The 23042-nt window shown below is 42.5% G+C and overlaps 2 protein-coding genes across 5 annotated transcripts in view; one reads left to right on the top strand and one right to left on the bottom strand.

The window, feature by feature from the left end:
• Window positions 1-21919, bottom strand: part of PKP4 (plakophilin 4) — a 95862-nt gene extending 73943 nt beyond the window's left edge. The window contains exon 1 of the mRNA XM_081187344.1: window positions 21796-21919. The gene's annotated coding sequence lies outside the window, so the exon portion shown is untranslated. The remainder of the gene's footprint in view (window positions 1-21795) is intronic.
• The window catches only part of CCDC148 (coiled-coil domain containing 148), a gene marked incomplete at its 5' end in the record, with an annotated part of 106305 nt that continues 104751 nt past the window's right edge, over window positions 21489-23042 (top strand). Inside the window, one exon of one of the 4 annotated variants that reach the window (XM_081187503.1) lies at window positions 21489-21522. Coding sequence is in view for 2 of the 4 variants with exons in the window: in XM_081187499.1 (XP_081043625.1) it covers window positions 21896-22223 (328 nt within the window). Of the gene's footprint in view, window positions 21523-21895; window positions 22268-22687; window positions 22744-23042 lie in introns of those variants that run through there. The other 3 variants (XM_081187499.1, XM_081187501.1, XM_081187500.1) reach the window with 3 other exon arrangements.

Raw genomic sequence — 23042 nt, 5'->3', positions numbered from 1 at the left:
ATTTCTACTTTCATAGGCCACATGAGTGCTAAATGTTGCAGCAGAATACAAATCTGTGACTCAATAGGCTTGACTAAGGGAAGCATGTTCTTTACTTTTCAGTTTTTAATTTTTGTGTTTCATCCATTCATATCCTCAATGAGGAAATGCAAATAATTTATCTGGACTGCATTTCAGTCCTGTCTCCTGCGGTTGGAGAACCTACAGTGGTACCTCGGTGTCAGGGAACTGCCATCAGTGCCGGAGGGAGAGAGCAAAATCCAGAGGGATTCCAGAGAGCGTCCCGGGAGTGGGAGAGGCAGCCCATCTTCTGGGGAAGAGAATCAGCGTAGCACCAGTGGAGAAGGGGGGCAGATGGGGGAAGCGGCGAGGCGGTCCCATGACTCCTTGCCGGGGACCAGCGGGGAGAGTAGGGGTCCTCCGCTGCCTACGCCCTCCTTGCGCAGAAGGCTTTCGCGCAGAGAGAGTAGGAGGAGACTAGGCGTCAAAGAGCTTCTTTGCTGGAAGAAGTTTAAGAAATGCCCACTGACGGATTCTGCCAGCAATTGAGACAGCCACGGGTGAGTGGCTGTCCGGACAGAAAAGGTTCACTCAGGCAACCCAGCCAGGTGTTTGCACCGGCTTACGCATGAGCAACCCCTAGAACCATTACACTCGGGTTAAGTACTTAATTCGTTCTGGAGGTCCGTACTTAACCTGAAACTGTTCTTAACCTGAAGCTCCACTTTAGCTAATGGGGCCTCCTGCTGCTGCTGAGCTGCCGGAGCATGATTTCTGTTCTCATCCTGAAGCAAAGTTCTTAACCTGAAGCACTATTTCTGGGTTAGTGAAGTCTGTAACCTGAAACATATGTAACCTGAAGCGTATGTAACCTGAGGTACCACTGTACTCCACATGCAAACCTTCCTCTGAATTTGGAAGGGATCTACTTCTGCCATGCAGATCAGATGGCAGACGTTAAAAGAGCTTTCATTGACGTCATAAATGTGATTGCTTTTTCGAATCCCCCCCCCCAATATATTTATCTCAAAATCTTAATTTGTCCTGCTGCTTCTGCGATTTTAAAGTGTTCTCACTTGCACTTTAAGCATGGCCAGTGAGCCAAGTGGTTGCGTGGAGGCGTTCTGGGAAGCAGTTCAATGAGGCTTACTCCCTAATAAGTGTGCATAAGACTGCAGCGTAAAGCTAGCAGCTGGAAAATGTGCTCGATGTTGTGAGAGCTGTGTTTTGTTTAAAGCATCAGTCAGCAAAGCATGAGACTGTTAACCTCAGGGTTGTGGGTTCAAGTCCCATGAAGGGCAAAAGCATGGGTAGGCAAACTAAGGCCTGGGGGCTGGATCCAGCCCAATCGCCTTCTAAATCCGGCCCACGGACGGTCCGGGAATCAGCATGTTTTTACATTAGTAGAATGTGTCCTTTTATTTAAAACGCATCTCCTTTCATTTAAAACGCATCTCTGGGTTATTTGTGGGGCATAGGAATTTGTTCATTTTTTTCTCTTCAAAAAATAGTCCGGCCGCTCACAAGGTCTGAAGGACAGTGGACCGGCCCCCCGTTGAAAAAGTTTGCTGACCCCTGGGCAAAAGGCTCCTGCGTCACTGGGGGTTGGACTAAATGACCCCCGTGGTCCCTTCCAACTCTACATTTCTGTCATTCTGTTATAAATTCAATAAATAGTAATAATATTCTATCAGAGCTTAAAACTATTCACAGAAGATCACTGTTTTAAACTGAACCATTTTTATTTTAAATAGCAACATATATGAAGTGCATTAGGGTAATTATGCTCCCTTGTACAAAATACAGTGGTGCCCCGCAAGACGAATGCCTCGCAAGACGGAAAACCCGCTAGACGAAAGAGTTTTCCGTTTTGGAGGTGCTTCGCAAATCGAATCTCCTATGGGCTTGCTTCGCAAGACGAAAATGTCTTGCGAGTTCCTGCGGGTTTTCCCCCCTTTCCCCCCCTTTTTCTCAGCCGCTAAGCCCTTATCAGCTGATCCGATAAGCCGCTAAAAGCCGCTAATAGCGCTAATCCGCTAATCCGTCAATGGGCTTGCTTCACAAGACGAAAAAACCGCTAGACGAAGAGAATCACAGAACGGATTCTTTTCGTCTTGCGAGGCACCACTGTATAACAAAGTGGCTGAATTACTATTACTATTAAGTTAGTTTCTCTCTATTGGCAAGCTCTCGAGAGCATGTCTTCTAGTTAAGATGTAGGCCAAAATGTACAGCCTACATGAAATGTCTTTCCGTCCCTGTAGCATTACTAATTTTTTACAAGTGCCCCAATGGACTAATCGAAAAGGTGACTTTCAGCTTATAACATTCACATTCTGCAATGCATGAATAGTTAGAGAAGAAGAAAAAGAGCACTTTCTGGCAGGGGGTGATGTAAGGCCCCGCATGCCCTAAGGCTTACTGAGGCTTGTTTTAGTAAGAAAATTTCACCTTCATTTGTTCCATACAACATTGGTAGTTGAGTTGACATGTGATAATTATAGCCTGCTTGTTCTGATTATTGTACTTTCTCTAATTCATTGCTGAAGTGATTTATAGTGCCAGTAAATTATGAAAAAAATAAATGTATCTATTGCAATGTTGTTTTAAAAAACAAAAATAGTGCATAGCTACAAACCATAAATTACCGTACACAAGTGCAAAAGCTCTGGATCAGGATGTTTGTGATTCATATTAAAAATGACAAAAAAAAAAAAAATTAAAGGAAGTGATTTTAGATAACAAGCTCTGCCCAAATACTAAACTGAAGGAACAGCCTTTTGCAGCTGGAAAGCACATAGAATATTTTTGACTCGTGCTCAGGTGGATGCGATTTACCGCTTACTACTGCATGCTCTAAATAGAAGCTAAGTAACAGATAAAATTATGCAGTGACAAACATCCATTCATCTGTGGCTCTAAGTAAATGTCGCTGTTCCACTGTATAATACAGCCTGATGGCTTATGGATTTTGGTCTGAAGAGTAAACGAGTGGCAAGAAAGCACATGACAGGGTAGGAGAACAAGTACGCAAGAAGGGATTAAAACACACTTTTAAAAGAGCATACCTTAAGCAATTATTAGCATACTGAGTAACTACATTAACTAAAGCTGAGAAAGAACATCTCTACTCCTCCTAAGGCACACACATCTGTAGCAGGAACCACATGAACATGCTAGGAAAAAGACACATAGCAACTTAAATCCGGCTCCTGTGGCAGTTTCCTGGGATAAAATCCTAAAAAAAGCTCAATCCTTAAAAAAGGTTAAAAACTTTGGTCAGCCCTCACGGCCCTTCACTTCATCAAATCTGACCCTCTTTGGAAAATGTTTGGACACCACTGTCCTAGATGATGGGTAGGCAAACTAAGGCCCGGGGGCTGGATCCGGCCCAAAGGCCTTCTAAATTCAGCCCACAGACGGTCTGGGAGTCAGCGTGTTTTTACATGAGTAGAATGTGTCCTTTTATTTAAAACGCATCTCTGGTTATTTGTGGGCCATAGGAATTCGTTCATTCCCCCCAAAAAAATATAGTCCGGCCCCCCACAAGGTCTGAGGTACAGTGGACCGGCCCCCTGCTGAAAAAGTCCGCTGACCCCTCTCCTAGATGAACGACTGAAAAAAAGAATAGGTGCTGATGACCCATTTTACATAAGCGGTGAAAGTAATGATGTTACAATGAAGAATATCAGGATTGTGCTTTGTAGGATCAAATACTGTGCTATAAGGTACAATATTTCTTTTTATGAAGTCATATTTCCAATAATAATAATAATAATAATAATAATAATAATAATAATAATAATACCCTACCCACTCTGGGTGGCTTCCAACAAATATAAAAGCATAATAAAACATCAAACATCTAAAACATCCCTATACAGGGCTGCCTTCAGGTGTCTTCTAAAAGTTGTATAGCTATTTATCTTCTTGACATGTGATGGGAAGGCACTCCACAGGCTGGGTGCCACTACCGAGAAGGCCCTCTGTCTTTCTTGAATTGCTTTATCTCATATAGAAGCCTAACTGAGCATCCCTGTCCTGATAATCCAAAATCCACATGCTTTCTCATCACATATATACAGCTTCAATTGATTACCGAACTCTTCAGCTTCCCTTTCAAACCCTGTCACTTCTGTCCAATGCTGCCTCTTTCTACGCCACCACCTCCATCTTGAAATTAGGCCAACTTGGTTTTCACTGTGATGTACACTCTGAGAAACTTCTGGAAATAACATGAAAATTTATTCATGCCTTCCTATGCCCCCAAGCTTCCAGCAATGGGTACTTAAGGTCTGAGAAAGGCAGGGAGGGAAGAGAAAAAGGAAAGAAAGCTGGACAGCAAGTTCTATGGTAACATTCCCATTAGAAATCAGAAAGAGAAGAGAGTCTTGAAGATAGTATGATGAAACTTATTTCTGTACTTTCATGTAATAAGAGAATGTAGGTTGGGCATTTCTACTGCCTTAGTCACAATAAGACTAGACTATACAGCTGCTTTCATATGATCAGCGATTTCCTGTCTTCTTGTGTAGGTGGTAGCAATTTTATCAGTGTAGGCACAAAAGACTGTTCATAAATTATAGAAGTTACTATCTCCCTTCCTTTCACGTCTTTCCCTCTGAGCTGTAATGTACTTTTTTAAAAGCTACAGCTTTCCCCACCCCTTTATAATATTAAAGTATTGTTTAAAATATTAGATCTCTTGTTCTCATAAGAAGAACTGTATTTCCTGGAACATATGTTCCACTTGCTTTATGTGAATTGCAAATACGTTTAGGAATGGCATGCTCAGGGAGAGGAAAATGTACTTCCTCCAGGAAATGTACAGAACACAGTGAGTGTGTGTTTTTGTGTGTAAAAACTATCCTTTTCCACTTAGCTTTTTAGCTAGGCACTGGCAGGCACTACTAGCACCCTCTTAAAAAAGTCTAGCGCAAAGGCAAAAGAGAGTGGTTGCCCCACCACCCTTTTCTAGGTGTAAGGACTGCACAGTGGTAGCACAAATCACCCCCTTCCCCAAAGTTCTCTGCACATGCTAAAGGACTTGGTAGAAGGGTCAGCCACAAACAAAAGCTGGCTAGCAAACCAATTTAAAATCTGCGGACTTTATGCACATGCATTTTTCAATTGATCTATAGCCTATGACTCTAGCTGGCCTCAATAGGATTATATGATACCACCATGACCCAGTTTTTAATGACGTTATGTCAAACACAGTTTTGTTTGAGAATCTGAAATTATTATTCATTTACTGACTGCAGTGTATATGGTTATAAGCTTCTGATGGGAAAGCTATTAATTATGTTCTGTGTCCTGAGTTCCCATGTTGAGGAGGTGGGAAGAAAGCCTGTTCTGGTTGAGGCCGTACTCCCCTGGAAACAGCCGGTCATCAGCCCTGGATTCAATACTGTCAATAGAGGCTCAGTACCTTTTTGCAGTTCTGGCTGGTTCGTCAGTGAAAGCCCCCTTTGGACAGAACCAATGCACTCCATGCTGATCCAGTTTGTATTATTGTATGTGCTTTATGTGGGCTGCCCTTGAAGAGGACTCGGAAACTTCAACTGGTCTAAAATGCAGTGACCAGATTACTGGCTGGAGATCCATTTAGATCTTATATAACCCTTGTGTTAGAACAGCTGCAGTGCTTGCCGGTTTGTTTCTAGGCCCAATTCAAGGTGCTCGTGTTAGTGTTCAACACCCTAAACAACTTAAGCCCCAAATACCCGAAAGATTGCCTCCTTCCCTACAGATATGGGTATCAATGTGGGTACCAAGATCAGCAGAGGGAGACCTCTTGGGTGTTCCACTCCATTCAGAGTTTTCAGTGGGGACACCCTCCCCACAGAGATGTATCTGGCCACTTCACTATGCAGTTTTCAGCGAATGTAAACTAGCAGGTAATGAATTGAATTAATAATAATACTTTCTCCATTGAGTGAATGGCTTATGAGAACTTGGGGCATGTGACCAGACTCACAAACATAATAAAGAGTCAGAGAAGGAAGACAGGTAGACAATTGTGAAAAATGGAGCACTTAAAAAAAAAACACATACTGAAATAATGTACATGACACACTACCTTATTGTTGGGAGTAATAAGGAGAACATATTTATCATTTTTGTCGTGATCTGTTGTAGTCTTATCACTACTACCTGCCTGAGCAAAATAATATGCAATATATGAAACAAATTCTGGTGATAATTGCATAAAGATTTGTTTTTCTCTCTTTACTGTTATGATTAGAATTATTACAATAAGAACAATCAGACAAGTAAGGAGTCTGCACTTTTATATTAATGGGAAAAACACAAAACCTTGCATGAGATCTTAAAACTGCAGACTAGAGTTGAAATCTAATACTGTTATTTATTATAATACCCGAGTGGTGTTATTTATCATACTTTCCAAGTGTTAGTAGGTACTCAAGAATAACTCAAAATAACTTCTATCTTAAACTACTGAAGCAAAACATGCAAGATGTTTGGATTTAATTTAGTATCAGATTCATTTTTACAGCCAAGGAAAATTAAGTTGTCCATTAGAATTCTTTTGTACAACACAAGATATTCACAACCTAATGTTTGCTTTTGGGCAGGGGAGGGGGGTAGCAAGGATATATTGTGCTTCATCGCACATTGATTATGATCTGTTTTAGAAATAGGACATCCTTGTTCCTCTGAAGATTTAGGCCCTTATAGCTCACTTGCTGTGTAAGTTAACAAACATTAGCATCAAATCTAAGAGGGAAGGAATATGTGTCCTTAAATACCGTCCTTTCCTTTCTTCCTGAATTCACTCTGATGAAGTGGGGGCTGCAGCTCAATTCAAAAGGTTCATTCCCACCACACAAGATTTAGGAATAAATATGGTTTAACAATGCAATCATAGTTTGGCACAGAACTAAATAATAAACAGTCCTTTTTAATCTTATTTTTTCCGATTAATACACTTACTATGCATAGTATAAAGATGCTTTAAATTTTTTTACTCAGTGAACCCTCGTAAGAATGGGGAACACAACTAGATTTTTGTTTAATAGCGATTGGCAGGAGTCAGTTCTGTCTACTGCAGGCATGGCCAAACTTGGCCCCTTCAGCTGTTTTGGGACTACAACTCCCATCGTCTCTAGCTAACAGGACCAGTGGTCAGGGTTGATGGGAACTGTAGTTCCAAAACAGCTATGCGGCCAAGTTTGGCCATGCCTGTTCTACTGAGTTTGGGAAACACTAGAACTTCAACCTATAGAGAAGTTGTTAATTAGTCTCCCATTATATTCTTGGGTGAGCTTGTCTATGCTCACAGAACTAGCACTGATTTGCAGAAACCAAGGACACACTTGTTGTGGTTAAAAATGACTACCTATATAGACTAAAGGTAAAGGTAAAGGGACCCCTGACCATTAGGTCCAGTCGTGACTGACTCTGGGGTTGCGCCACTCATCTCGCTTTATTGGCCGAGGGAGCCGGCATACAGCTTTCGGGTCATGTGGCCAGCATGACTAAGCCACTTCTGGCGAACCAGAGCAGCGCACGGAAACGCCGTTTACCTTTCTGCCAGAGTGGTACCTATTTATCTACTTGCACTTTGACATGCTTTTGAACTGCTAGGTTGGCAGGAGCTGGGACCGAGCAATGGGAGCTCACCCCGTAGCGGGGATTCGAACCGCCGACCTTCTGATCGGCAAGTCCTAGGCTCTGTGGTTTAACCCACAGCACCACCCGTGTCCCACCTATATAGACTAGCTTTCTACAAAAGAAGAGAACAAAACTTGTTTAAAAAAGTGGTCTCCACGTATGGCAAGGGTCATCAACCACTTTGGACCAGTAGGCACATTTTTAATTTTGAGAGTGTTGTGTGCACCAGTCACAACATGGCTGTCATAAGAGGCATGACATAACACAAAATTAGAGAATGGTTCTGTCATGGTGAAGCTTTCCCCATAATTGCATTTCCATAACAGAAAAAGCTTCTGCAATTCTGTTTAATTTCTGCCTGCCATAAAGCCAGCAACCCTTTTATTCCCAATACAACTCTATGCTGACATCTTGTACCCACTAACAACAACAACAATAGTAATAATAGTATTAATAATAATAATATTATTATTTATACCCCGCCCATCTGGCTGGGTTTCCCCAGCCACTTGGGAGTAAGCCCCATTAAACACAGGGACTTACTTCTGAGTAGACAAATATATGTACTATTGTACTGCAAGTTAACTAGACAGTGAATTCTTAATGACTGCCTGGTCTTTAGCTCCTGAACATCAGGAGAGATGCCTCTTTGCAAAGTTTTGATATTTGCCCTTTGTGGGGAATTCTTTAACAACTGCCCACAATTATTTTCTGTGAATTCTAGTAACTGCCTGTTCTCAGACGAGCCTACCACAGAAGAAAAGGGCTAAGGAAAAGGAAGGACAAACTACAGAGATTCCAAGGATTAGCAAATAAGATTCAGGTAGGAAAAGGAGGACAAAATAGCAGATATCAGAACCCTGAGGATTCCTCTCGCCTGGTGTCCAAAAAACTCCCTCCACTCATCAATCACAGCTCTGGCTTCATTCATTGACTAAAAACACTGGTAGAAGGCTCCAAAAGAAATTGCTTAGAAGGGTACCTGCACATTTTGTTATGTACCCTTCCTTCTAGGAGGGTGAGAGGCTTAAAATAAGGTACCAGTGAAGGCCTTTGTGGGCCACAGGTTGGCAGCTCCTGGTTTATGGAACTGAAGCACACATTATTCAAGATTTGCAATTTATTTATTGAAGTTAATCAATGTTGGTAAATAATATGGAAAAGTACATTTTAGAAGCTATCATGTAAAAAGACTGAAAAGGCAATCCATTTTAATACGCTCTTTTAGCCAAACCTTCAATGGTAGTATAGTTTTGTTACAGCTCAGTGTGGAAATTCTGCTAATAAAATCCAGTCATCCAGTCTGGCACGTTTCATATCATGGTAACAATGCAAAAGATAATTTACACAACACACTAAATCACAGGCGTGGAATGCTCTGATTTGAAATAGCTATTCAAACTCTTAACACAATAAAATTAAAGGCTCAAATACAGGACATAATCTAGACTGATAAATGACTATTGGCTTATATTGGCAACTCATACTCCCTGAACTGGCAAATAGATGTGCTCTATTGGATCTGTAACATCTACATTGCTGGCAACTAGGTAGCCAAAATGAAGCATTTCACAAGTTTTTTTTAATCACCTTTGAAATGTTTCATTCTATCTGTGGCACTCTTACCCTCACAGATATTGGTATCCTCTCTCCACAATCAGCTAAAACTTGCCTTTTTAATTGCAATACAAGACTGCCATTTAGTACAAGTCTAGCTAATACCTGGTGCTAGAAAAATACATGTGATATCTCAGGGTACTTTTGTGATACAGATAAATACTGAGTACTTACAGTTTTAACCGAATCTATATTTTTGTTGTTGGGCGGCTTTCCACATAAGAAAAAAGGTAACTAAGCAACCAGTCTCTCTCTAAATACAGCAGCAGAACTGCAAAATCCGTTACTAAGCATCACATCTATACAGGTTAAGTACAAACAAAATCTCCGTATGAAACAGAGCCCACATAAGAATTCTAATCCAAAGAATCTTAATTATCTAAAAAGATGAACATATGTAATAAAGAAAACAAAAAGTCTAACGAAAGCAGTTATAGGGAACATGACTGCTAGGAAGACTTATTGTAGAGAGCTTATACTTAGTTCCTATCTTCAATAATGCTCTGAAGTGGCATTATTAGTTTTATAAGATACATTTACAGACAGAACCTACTTGGGCTGCAATTCCATGAACACTACATAGCAAGTCCCATTCAACTTGGTGAGACTGACTGCTGAGCAAGCACACACAAGATTGCACTATTAGTTTCAATGGAACTTAAAACGCTCTGTCTTTTTCTGAAAACGTGTAAGAGGACTCATACCAATCAACCATAGAAGTGTGTCCTTTCCAACATAAGCACCTACCTCCAATGCTCTCTTAATGGGTTTTCTTACTTGCACTGAGAATTGTAATACAACTTCGATATATTTACCTAGAAATGTAACGGGATTTACAAGCCACTAGGCTTAGAATGAGAGACTTAAACTTTAAGTCAAAGTGAGTCTTCTAACATAGAGCACTCAAAGTTTAAGAGCCAGGACTATACTAGCGCAAGTGTGGTGTACGGTTACTCTCTCTCATTCCTAGGAATCTCAGCTTTCATCAAACCTGTTCCGAGTGCTCTTCTAGGCCTTGTTGATTCTGAAGAATTGTTCAAAATTAGCCAGGCACTGGGCACATTTTGCACCTGGCTATTGGCCACTTGCGACCATGTAAAGATGCCAGGGTGCCAGGACGGCGTCTGACATCTTCACCAACTGGAGGTACATGCCTGAGGATCATTGGATCTGGACTGTTTTCACACACTGATATCACATCCTGTAGAATTATATCAGTTATATTTTATCTGCACAATCAGAATGAATTTCAGGAACTCCCCCTTTTTTTTTTTGGTGCAGCCTGAGCAGGGGCAGTGAACAACATTACAGTCAACTGTTGTAGCTTGTCTTCACTTACCCTACTGCACTGCACTGCTCACAGTTGTGAATATTCTTAGGTTATGAATGGTCCGTTCACCATTACGAAAAAGAAGCAGGAATAGGCCACTGTATTTGTGGACTCCCTGGATCAAGAGACTTTTCTTCTTTAAGTTCCCAACATTCTTAACCTAGCTCAAGGTTGTCATCTGAACTAGCCAGAGGTTTAACCGATAATCAATAACAGTCATTCCATCATTCGAAAAATAAGACTTTAGACCCATCTTGCCCAAAAATGGCAATTACGTATTCCGTTTTGTCAACTGCAACCTTGGTTTAAGGAGCCATTTGGCCCCTAGCTTATATATCTGACTTTCTAACACCGTTCTGAAGTCATATTTAGAAAGTCTGCAATATGCTGTCAGCAAAAGACTCAAAGCATACATGCAGTCTAGAAAGTGTTTCCTAGCACTTTAAGTCTTTCATATTATCAGTATTATCCTGAGGTTGTCAACTTGCACAGCCATCAAAGTTATATGCATATTAAAAACTGAGGAAAAGCTAGGAGCCAATGCCAATCAGGCCACTTCTTGGTTATAGCATTTAGAGCATTTTCTTATGTGAGGCTCAGTTTGGGAAGGCAGTTGAGCTAGGAATTGGCAGCAAAGATTCAGTGTTTATGTCAAGCACAACGTTTAAATGTTAGTTAATGCATGAGCATAGAGGTGGAGGCAGAAGGTCAACTGCTTCAGTCACAGCTTTTTTCACTTGACATCTGGACAAATACTACCAGCCCCTCAAAGAACTGCTGCCTTTTTTGAACAAAGAAAGCAGCAATTGATTAATCATTGCAGAGAACATATATGAAAATGCAAAGTGTTCTAGACTGTTAGGAATAAGTACTGTAGCACTGTCATTCTTTTGGAGAGTTCAATAAACAAGAAAATCCTCGGTGACCTCAAACAGATGTCTTTTGAGAAATACAGCTTGTGCAGATGTAACACGTGAGTTTTACCTACAGTTAAGACATTGTAAGCAAGTTTCTCTCCTACATGGCACAAGTCTTCTGCAGGTTCTAAGTTCTAACTAATTTCTAGGTTGATATTAACACCAATGTCAACAAAAGCTAAGCATGGCAACAGTAGTTAACACTATTTTGGATTTTATCTTAACCATGGCTAAAAACCAGGGTTGGGTTAAGAGGGAACCCAAGTTAGTGTTAACTACTTGTGTCATGCTTAACCATGGTTAAAATGGCATAGGAAATTCACATCAGAAAGGAGAATGGCAATTGTGGAAGTATATGGTCTTGTGCCCTATGCCCAGTAATTTAACCATGGTTAAGAGATTAGAGATTCTAGTCTGGCAAAGCCCCATGGTGAATTTCTTGACTGACCCAGAGTATGCCATTGGCAACACTTATGGCTGGCAAATTTTATTTCTCCTTCCCTTCTACTATTGAACTGTTCTGTCAACCAGACCAGAGTGTCCTGCCCAACAAAGGCGGTGTGATCCTAGGATGTTACCACTGATGCAGAACCATTTTTCACTGAATTAGGCTGAATTAGATAAAAATAGATTCTTCAACTTGTAGTCAGCTTAACCAAATTTGGCTACAGGCAGAATTCTATATTTTGATCTGAAAACAACTTCTTACTAAATCAATGAACCTAGGAAAATGTATTTGCTCCAAGAACAACAAACAGAACTCTAACCTGAAAAACCCCCAAAGCTTTTCCTAAAACTGGATTGACAAAATACAGTGGTACCTCAGGTTAAGTAATTAATTAGTTCCAGAGGTCTGTTCTTAACCTGAAACTGTTCTTAACCTGAAGCACCACTTTAGCTAATGGGGCCTCCTGCTGCTGCCGTGCCTCCGGAGCATGATTTCTGTTCTCATCCTGAAGCAAAGTTCTTAACCCGAGGTACTATTTCTGGGTTAGCGGAGTGTGTAACCTGAAGCATATGTAACCCGAGGTACCACTGTACATTCTTCTTTAATTTCAGAAGTCATCCCACAGAGCTGCTCATAAAACACATTCATAACCTGTACCAAGAAAGCAAGGCTGCAGTCACACTCTTATTCACTTGAAACCTAATTATAATCAATTGGATTGTTATGGCTAAATTTTGTAAGATACAGGAAATCAGTGATGGGATTGCATGGCAATTTTACTTTGTAACTGTGGGAGTTTCTGGTTCTGATCAAAGCAGCAGCACTAAGGAGGTTTCTAAACCCTTCTGCTCATAGGGTTTTTCCTTCCATCTCCTACCCTGAAACTGCTAACACTGTGCAGTGGAAAACAGAGCAAGGTTAAATACTCATCCCTCAGTACCATTGCTTTCATCACCAAAATCAGATCCATGCACCCCAGCCTGCTGTAAAAAAGGAAATTACAATGTCCAGTGATCTAGATCTCTTGGTTCTTGTGTAATTTGGCCCACATATAGTATTCAAAGTTGTCAAAGCTTTTCTGAGGAAATCACTTACATTTTAGAGGGAAAGTGACTTGATATTTTTAGAAGATACTATGCAGCTAATCCATACAAGTATTATTTCATTACTATATGTGCGCATGCATGCACATAGACATTTACTTTAAGCTTTGGATTAACCCCTACACAACCCTTATGTATTCAGAGGAAAGGAGAACGAAAGAAGTTCTACTGATGGCTATCAAACATTCCTAGCAGCAGAATGCAAATTCTAATTTTCAGCTGGGACTGGAAGGAAGATCATTTCAGTGGCAATGGGACCAGTTGCTGAAAAGGGGGTACTGAACTTGGCATTGACACTTACTCTGAGCCACTTCCCTCTTATTTCAATGAAGCTTGTGTGTCAGATTTACCAAATAAGTTTTCCAACAAACTTTCTCATATTGAAACTATATGTAAACACAATTTCAGTCTACATTTTACAAGGGTTACTATATCGGATCTGCCCTTATTAGTCAAACATAAAAAAGCCTTCTATGCAACTCTAAACTTTGGTATCTTATTTCAGTGGTGCATACACACAATTTGTCCAATAAAAAGGAAAATTTGAGATAGTACAGCAACCACATGAGTGCATATATGAGTGTCACGAATGCTTTGCTATGTAATCAGAGTAATATACCTGATCTAGAATTTATGATCCTTCAGTCTTTGCAATGTAAACATTCTGCACAGGACAGCAGACATAGGGATGGCTCTTACATTACTTTAGTGATATGCTTGTTCCTGCAAGATAGCTCCCATGCTGCACCAATAACTTAGGTAATGCTGAAATTGTACAGAGCCTTGGGAGGAGTGGCATTGTTGTGGTGAGAAGTCGTCCCCTCCACCCCTCCCAATGATCTTATTATTACATGCATTATTGAAGCTGTGTGAAAATTCACTACATGAAAGTGGCAAACACTCCCCCAGAATGGCATAAGAACCAACTTTAAGTGTAAGCAGAGGAAGAAGTTAAAATTTGGACTACGAAATTGCCAAAATGTCTGCCGGTTATTTGCTGGCTAGGGTAACTGTTTCTATTGTTAAGGGTTTTCCAACTCAACAGCTAAAACACTGTCAACAATAGAAGTCAGATGCCACAATCCGATACCTTCTTATTTGTGAGTAAGTCCCATTTAACACAATTGGACTTATTAAGGAGGTAGGAATATTACTGCATTTTCACTTACAGACATTATGTATATACAGTGGTACCTCAGTTGTCGAACGTTTCGGAAGTCAAACGGTCTTCTGGAATGGATTAAATTTGACAACCAAGATACCACTGTATACAGAAGGAACTACTCAGTTCCTTCTGTATATTCTCATATTTGTCTGGTATTCCACCTTGTTTGGTATTCCACCTTGCTGGCAACAATCCAAAAGAGACTAGAAACCTGTGGCCAAGTAATTGGCTGGTTAGTTCAAGCCAATATCTGGAATAACAGACATATTCTTGACCTATTTTCCCCTTAGGGCTGCCATGCCACAATGGTACAGTAACAAATGACCGTTTCTTGGTCAGGATCTAGACCAATCTTCCCCAAGCTAGTAGGCTAAACCATCTGGAGGGTACAGCTGCCATCATCACCAGGCGTTAGGGTCAATGTTCAGGGATGATGAGAGCTGCAGTTCAGTAACTTCTGGGGGCCCCACAAGTTCCTTACCCTGTGTTAGGTGGTTGAAGCTTTCCATTGTAACAAAGTGGTATGTATGTGTTATACAGTCCTCAAAAGACGTAATTATTTTTAAAAGACATTAGGAATTTAACACGGTCCACATAGCTGCCTTAGAACATCCCTCTGGTACAGAAGTACACAATTCATATTACCTTCAGGGCAAAGTTATATTTCCCTTGCTAAGAGGACTGCATCACTGCACTAACCACTGAAAAGCATAGGCTATTATTCCAACATGTATGCACAAACACACATATAGCTTCTTAAAGCTACTGTATTTTTTGCTCTATAAGGCTCACTTTTTCCCTCCTAAAAAGTAAGGGGAAATGTGTGTGCGTCCTATGGAGTGAATGCAGGCTGCGCAGCTATCCCAGAAGCCAGAACAGCAAGCGGGATTGCTGCTTTCGCTGCGCAGTGATCCCTCTTGCTGTTCTGGCTTCTGGGATTCAGAATATTCTTTTTCTTGTTTTCCTCCTCCAAAAACTAGGTGCGTCTTATGGTCTGGTGTGTCTTATAGAGCGAAAAATACGATATTTTCCCTTACACCCTAATTTTCTCCGTGTCTCACAGCCTGCTTTCTCCTTTCTTTACACAGCTGCACATCTCTCTGAAGAGCTAAGAACTCACCCTCCTTTCCATGCTCTCTCTCACCACCATTTCTGTGTCCCCACTCTCAGCAACCATTTTTTTTTTACTGCTGTCTACCTAGAGCAACCTTTCTCAACCTTGGGTCCCCAGATGTTTTGGGCCTACAACTTCCATCATTCCTAGCTAGCAGGGCCAATGGTCAGCGATGATGGGAGTTGTAGTTCAACAACATCTGGGGACCCACGGTTGAGAAAGGCTGACCTAGAGGGTTCCCTAAAGCCCCATTTCTCAGCAACCTACTCTTTCCCCATAGCAATCTTCCTGTATTACCCCAGGTACCTGTGCGCCCTCATTTCTGTTGTCCCCATCCTCTGCTGGCTACTGCATTTGCTGACGGACAAACCAAGCACGTGCCAAGGGCCTCAAATGACTGAAAACAGTACTCCTTGTGCAGAATTTTGGCTGAGGCAATCCCTGAATAGAAAATGCTATTAATAATTGATTATTATTAATCATAAATATTATTAATGCAGTTCAGGAGGAGAAGCTCTTGTCAGTGGCTGGCTTTTTAACTGCTTCTGAGGAAAAGTCCCCTGCCAAGAACCAAAATTTAAAAATTAATCTATGCATAGTTTTGGTCCATTACACGCCACACACCACCATGTAAGGAGGACACACTAACGTGTGTGTGTGTGTGTGTGTCTCAGTTTGTAAAGTAACACAAGCTATCACAAGCCAAAGTCCAGGGCTTACTTAAAGATCTCTGCATACCCATTTTTCTGGTGCCTCTGCATCCCCACTTCTCAAGCTAATATCTCCTTTTCCCTCTGTATCCATTTCACCATTCCATAGATTTATCTGAATTTACCAACTCTCACTTATTTCTCCCTTCTTTCACCACCCTATAAGTCTATCAATATCCAATTTTATCCCCTTTCCCTCTCTGCACCAGTACATATTTTTCTGTACCCTTAGCTGTTACTGGTTTTCCCCCTCCCATTTCTTTATCCTCTATTTTTGTTCCATTTCGGTCTCCCTCTGCCCCATCCACCCTTATTCCTCACCAAATTCAGTGGAAACAGCCCACTCCTTGCCTCTTAGCTCCCAGGAATGGAATGTGCATTATACTGTGGCTGCCTGCACCGGGCTAGAAACACTGGCATGAATCTATTCTGTGCCTCTGAAGCCAGAGAAATAATCCAGATCTTCTCCCATCCCCACTTCCACCTTTCATGGTTTTTGGGAAGGCCTTAGATGGTTCCACAAATATGCTGGAAAGGGCCATAAACGTTTATTTATTACTAATAATTGTTTGAAGTTGTTAGCCACATCACAACTGTTCTTGGGAAGCTATTGCAACCTGTTGCCAAGTGTCCAAACTGGAGGTGTAGATCATATCCCTCAGAGTGTTGAAGGAACAGCCGTCACTGCATGTACCTCCAGAAAGGCCACTCTTGAGCAGCAAGTCTACAAATGTATTAAGTAGGGCAAATCTAGCTATTGACAAGATTTGCCTTATTTTTCCTGAGAGGCTGAAAATGAGGTCAAGATTCTGCAGAGATGGGTAAGAATCCATATCCTTGCATTAGACCACCTAGTAAAAATGCATTGGGTCAACTTGTCTGCATATGAAAATGTACCCTTTTTAAAAGAGAAAAATGGCACAGCAGTTATTTCAGTATATATAATATTAAAAAATCAATACAGCAATCCCGCAATTTACACGGGTTACATTCCAGGAATTGCACCTAAAGCTAAAGCACATTGAGTTCAATGGCAGGTGGGACTGCCAAAGTCTTTTTCCCCAGATGCCTGCCCCTTTTCAATATACATATATATATATATATAGGCAAGTGCGTAAAGCTGAATGCACAAAGTTAAATGTGCATAAATCACAGGCCTACTGCATTACAAATAATCCAGGTAGCAGTTATCTTTTTAAAAGTTCTGTAATACTGGCAAGAGGTCAAACAAAAGAGAAGTGGGTTGTTTTTATTATGTTTTGTTCTTTCCAGTCTCCTAACTCCCCCCCCACCTGCCCCTCCCCCCCATGAACACTTTTGCCCTTTGATTCAATAGCTGGTTGCACTACACTCAGAATATGCGAACAAGGATATCCTGGCAGGACAAAAACCTTAGTGATGGCTATTGGGTTTATTAAGCCTATAAGTATGAAGATCTATTATGATAATTAAGACATTTAAAATAAAGAGAATGGCTTCTCACACCACAGACTTCTACAGCAATTCCCTCAGAATGTGTTTCACCTCTCAGTGCAGAAAATATCTTATTGGATTGCTCTTACAATATGAAATCACTTCATTCAATCATTCTTGAGGAGATGCTATACTTTATATGTCATGAGATCAGGAATTCACTTTATTATCTGAAACACAGTACCTAAACAAAAGAGAGAGATTGCCACTTAAAATGAAACACCCTGGTGAAATATCCTCTATAGCTGTGAAATAGGTTGGTGGCAAAAGGAGTACAGTACCGTAATATCTAGAAAAAGGTAAAGCTGGTAGTTGTGAGAAAACAGCTGGTGTCACCAAAGCACTGAGGTGGAAGGGATGGGGGAAAGAATTTGAGGCTACTCTAGTGCCAAAATCAGACAGTGAGAATGGGTGGAGACATAGCGGGTTCTGATGATTCCAGGAATGGTTGCAGATGAGCAAGTTTGGGAGGGAGCTTGAAATTTGCTGGCTCTGAAATTGTTGAAGCACCAGAGAATGAGTAAAGGAAGTTCAGAGGAGCCAATATCATTTGGGAGTGAGTTGGGGATACGAATATAGGTATTTATCAAGCAGTTACAGTGCTTAAGTAGACTGGTAATTACTGTTGCATAAGAAATCTTCAAAATGCATTTTATCCTATTTTAATATCACCCAGCTTCCTTTATTCAGAAAGGAAAACTGTGCTGTCTGATAAGTCATTCGGTTCACAATACTTCTATGTAACGATTACAAAACTCCATCCAAACAGGGCAATTCAAGCAATCCTTCAGAAGCACAATGTCGATGCAAAACATATAAAGCATTAGGTGCCTAGGACTCTCCCAAGAGCACTCCAGTTTTGAATGTACACATTGCTTTATTTAATGGGCTCAATACAGAGCAGTAGTGGGGACAGAACAAGTGACAGTGAGGATGCTGCTTACAATAAATACATCAGAGGTGTCTGTGTGTTTTAAATTTCACTGAAACTCAAAAGTATGTTTTACAGTTAAAAAAGCACACATCATCACTCATAAAATAGCATTCAGCATACAAGACGGCAGACGCCTTTCAATATAAAGCATTTCATCAGGACAACAGCAATATCTGTTTTGAAGCAAGGTATATTACAGTTTTTAAAATGCTCTTGTGCAGGCATCTTTCAATTAAAAGTAATAGCCAAGCCACCATCTCTTATTTTGAATAACTGCCCCAAACATGTCAGAACAGCCAACTATGCGAAATGCTCTGGGACTTGCTTTGGCAGCTACCACTACAATTTCTTCTTAACCTAAGGTTGGTAATTATTTCCTTTCATCTGGCAGAGGGGAAAAAAATGAAACAGAAAACAACTACTTTTAGATCGTGTTCAGACACGTACATTATTCCCTTTTACCTATGGCTGAACCATTGTGCCCCAAACTTTTCAACATGTTGTTTTGTCTCCCTTCCCCACCCCCACCCCAAGCCCCCTCCTCACAAATATCAAGTTAAACGGTTTTGGCAGCTTCAATAGATGAATAGACCTAATACATGGTACTACGAGACATAAATCTGGGGAAAGACATGCTGGCAATTGTTATGCCCTGCTGCCATTCTGTGTTGTTCCAAATGGTAATTGACACGCCTAGTAATTTAACTGTACCAGACAGTCCTCTCTGCCCCATCTCTAGTAAAACACTTGCCTCTCTGTTCTTTAATCTGATTGGCATTATAGGGGTGTACATGAAGCTCACTATTGATAAGAAACAGTTATCCCTCTAATGCTCCATATGAAAACATCTCTAGATTATAGTTTCATGCACTGAATATAATGGGGAGTGGGGGTGGAATATGTTGCAAAACTCTTCCTATAATGCCACACAGCTTTAATACATTTTTTTCTCTGGTCCTCTCCCGGTTTTCTGCAGGGCTTCCCTCAGTTTCCATAGCTCTGCTTTGAGTCATGTACCAAAATGCTACAGTACTGAACTGAATGACGTCTGAATCATAACTTGGCACAAAATACGTTTGAAAGAGAGGGGGTAAGGCAAGCCCTCGCCTTGCTCGACAGGGATAGGTCAGACCAACACTCATTAGAAGGGCCATCAAAAGTAGCCTTCAAGGGGAGGAATCTGACTAGACTCTGATCCTGTGTAATGCCAGGCTCAAAGCATGTAGCACGGCTACTGCTTCTTCTCTCTCTGCAGCAAGGCGGCAGGAACGGGCTTTTTCCCTTTTGCTGTTCAAGAGATGGTCCAGTGACCTTTGGCTGTTCAGAGAGCTGGGCAAGAAGCGATCTGTTGCAGCGGGCTTCCGAGGCATTCCATGCATTCCTGCACTATCTAAAAGCTCCAGGAACAAACAACGTGTCCCCCTCCCACACACAGGCACACACCTGCCTTCTCATTCGCCCAGAGCGCCAGCAGCTTCCGTCCACACACCACCACCACCGTCTGTCGCACTCCTCAAACATGCAGCCAAAACCAAGCAGTCACTGCTGCCGCTGCCCCCTCCCTCTCTCTCCCTACAGGGTGACTGCAGAGGGACAGTAGTTGGGGGTCCCCTACTGAGGAAACCCAGGGCAAAGGGAAAGAGAGAGAAAGAGAAAGCACGAGAGCCACAGACATTTTCTGGCTTCGCTACTCGAGCCTGGTTGCATGTGGCTCTAACAAGCAAATGGGAGAAAATACAAGATGGGGGCGAGGTCGAGTGAGGGGAGACTGCAGGTTAAGAGGGAAGGATTTAGAGGGCCAGGAAGAGAAAGGGGGTTGGGGGTTGGAAGCAGCTGGTTAACCAGGGAAACAAGAGGAAGGGGATAGGACGTTGTTGTCCCTCCCCGCTTTTAAAGACAGGCTGAAGAAGCAGGAAGAAATTTATACCAAGCGAACATGGGGAATTCCAGCAAAGATGAGGGAATGGGCAGGGAATTGTAAGGGTTTAAAGGACATGCAAAAGGCAGGGGAGGATTGAAGGGGCTTATACTCAGGCAGACAAGGGCGTGGGGTTTTACTGGGGCTCAGTGAATAAAAAAGTACAGGGGAGGGGGGAATACTGAAAAGCAGTATTACTTGTAAAATAGAGTATAAAAAGCTTTATAGGAACCAGAGGACGTTCACTCTGAGAAGAGGCCAGAACTAAAAGAGGAAGCTATTTAAGGAAATTATCATTATCATGAGGGAAATGCAAAGGTTTAGAAAGCAAGAAATGAGGTTAAGAAAAGGGAATAAGAATGTACTGAGAGTGCTTTTAGGGGATATTTTGCGATACTGGAGGGGAAAAACATTCTCAGGGCAAAGGGGTAAAACTGAGATTAAGCAAAAGACACTTGATGGGGATAGGTATTTTTTGAGGGGGTAGATATTAATGTGGAATCATACAGGAAGGTAGATTCATGGGAAGCCTAATTATGCAAGGAAGGGCAAAGGAGATCAGTAATAAAGAGGAAGGAATTTCCATAAGGGAAGTTGTTAACATGAGAAAGCAGGGTATTTAGGTGGAGTCGGTTGAGAAGGAAGGGAAACTGATGGGGAGAAAGAAAAGGACACTCTGGGGACAGGAGGAGGGAAGAGTAATCGAAAGACTCATGTTTTAGGATGGAACCACAAGCAGGGCAGAGGTGTTTAGAGGGAAAGGATGAGAACCAACGGGAAAGGTTACTTAGAGGGTAAATGAGTGGATCTTTGGAGGAGGCGATGAAGGAAAGGAGAAAAACTGAGCAGCAGCGATGTTTTTAAGGACATTAAAGGGGCTGAATAAGCAAGGAAGGGATAGGCAGTTTAAGCAGCGCCAAACAAAGCAGAGGAAACACATTTTTACCAAGGGAGGGACTAATTATGGAGCTTGGCAAATCTGGTGTGTGTGAGGGGGGGTGCTGAGGGGGAATAAAAAACAAAAAGCAGATCTTCGTAAAGGGGACAGAGCAAGATGGGAAGGGAGAGGCGAGCAGTAGGCAAAAAAAAAAAGGGCAGAGCAAAAACCATTTTCGAGCAGGAGATCTGAGCTCAGGCAGGCTGGAGAGGAAGCAGGTAAGCCAGGGAAGAGGCGAAGGAGGGAGAGTTTTGAAAGAAGCTTAAGAAGAACAAGGGGAAGGTGGCTGGGGGAAAGGTCCGGGGGAGTGGAGATTTCCTTCCTCGCTCCCTTCACCCAACCCAGGAAGATTTCCCCCCCCCCCAACACAGGTTGCTCCTTTCTGTGCCCCTCTTTTCCTGCACCCGCCGCAGCGCTGGGTGCTGAGCTGCCTTGCCTCCCTCCCTCCCTCCTTCCCTCGGAGACAGAGCGGCTGAGATACCTCCACTCACCGCGTTCAGACGGAGCGGGCGCCCCGCCGGCGCTGAGTCTCGGCTTGCGCGGAGGGGCCGCAGCCACCCCGCCGGGAAGGGCCCCTACCCCGGGGTGTCCATGACCGTGCTGCTAATGTGCCACCGCCGAGCAGCACAGAGGAGTCGTCCTCCTCCTCCTCCTCCTCCTCCTCCCTCCTCGCAGGCTCTCTGCTCCCGCTTCTTCCCGCCCCTTCGCTTCTCCTCCTCCCTTCTCGGAGCTAGACGTCAACAAGGCGCCCTGCCCTGCGCCTCGCCCCGATTGGAGCAGCGAGCCTCGGGAGGGGTCGCCATTGGCCGCCGGCTCGCGTCAAACCGGCCAATGGAAGGGAGGCCTGAGGTTGCTAAGGTTACTGATGCTGTGAGGAGACCCGGCGGAGTGGAAGAAGGGGAGGCTGCGGTTCCTTCAGGCCAGGCGGGCGTTTTGCAGGGGGGGGGGGCGGGCGGCCGCTGGGTGTGTATAACTGTTGGGACTTCCCGGGGTGATAAAAATAAAATAAAAACTGGATGAGGAAGGAGTAAACGCGCAGGCGGATCCTGTGGCCACTGGTGACTGTGGGGATCGCCCTCAAGACGCAGCGCATGATCATAGGATGGCAACCCTTGCGCTGTTCTTTCCTTGCGCGGGCGCGCAAGCACACGCACGTGTGGGCTCCTCATTTTCAGTGTGGGCTCCACCTTTTCAGTGTTTTTGGTTTTTTTTTTAAAAAAAGAACGATTGTTAGAACTGTAGGGACCCCAAAGGTCATCTAGGGCAACCCCTTGCAATGCATGCAGGATGAGTGGGGGGAAGGGGATGGGGGACAAAGAAGGTGGTAATTAAAACTCATTTTCTGGACTTTCCCCATAACTGTCTGCGTGCCCTTTGCATGGCTGCTTTTTAATCGGAATGGAGGGGGTGCTTGCTTCGGATACTGAACTTGTAATCAGGTGTCACATTGGGTACTCTTGTGGTAAAATGGTGGATTTCCCATCCCAAACTCAGGCTTTCCCATTTATATTTCTGAGTGAAGCAGAGGTTCTTCTCTATGGCTATGGAACCAAAGGGTGGGTAGCTATTCCAGAGGAGATAATACAAAGAATGTTATGTAGAATTCTCACATCATATTGTGCCTGTTGCTTGAGACAGTTCCTATTGTGTTTCCTGTTCCTGATTAATTGCTGTCTTCATTTTATTTTTGGTGGGGTTGTGGTGGAGGGTTTGGGAATGCCATTAAATAATGTTAATG

Source organism: Podarcis bocagei (assembly GCF_964188305.1).
Source record: "Podarcis bocagei genome assembly, chromosome: 1".
Classification (NCBI taxonomy): domain Eukaryota; kingdom Metazoa; phylum Chordata; class Lepidosauria; order Squamata; family Lacertidae; genus Podarcis; species Podarcis bocagei.
This window is presented reverse-complemented; position numbering and strand designations above follow the sequence as displayed.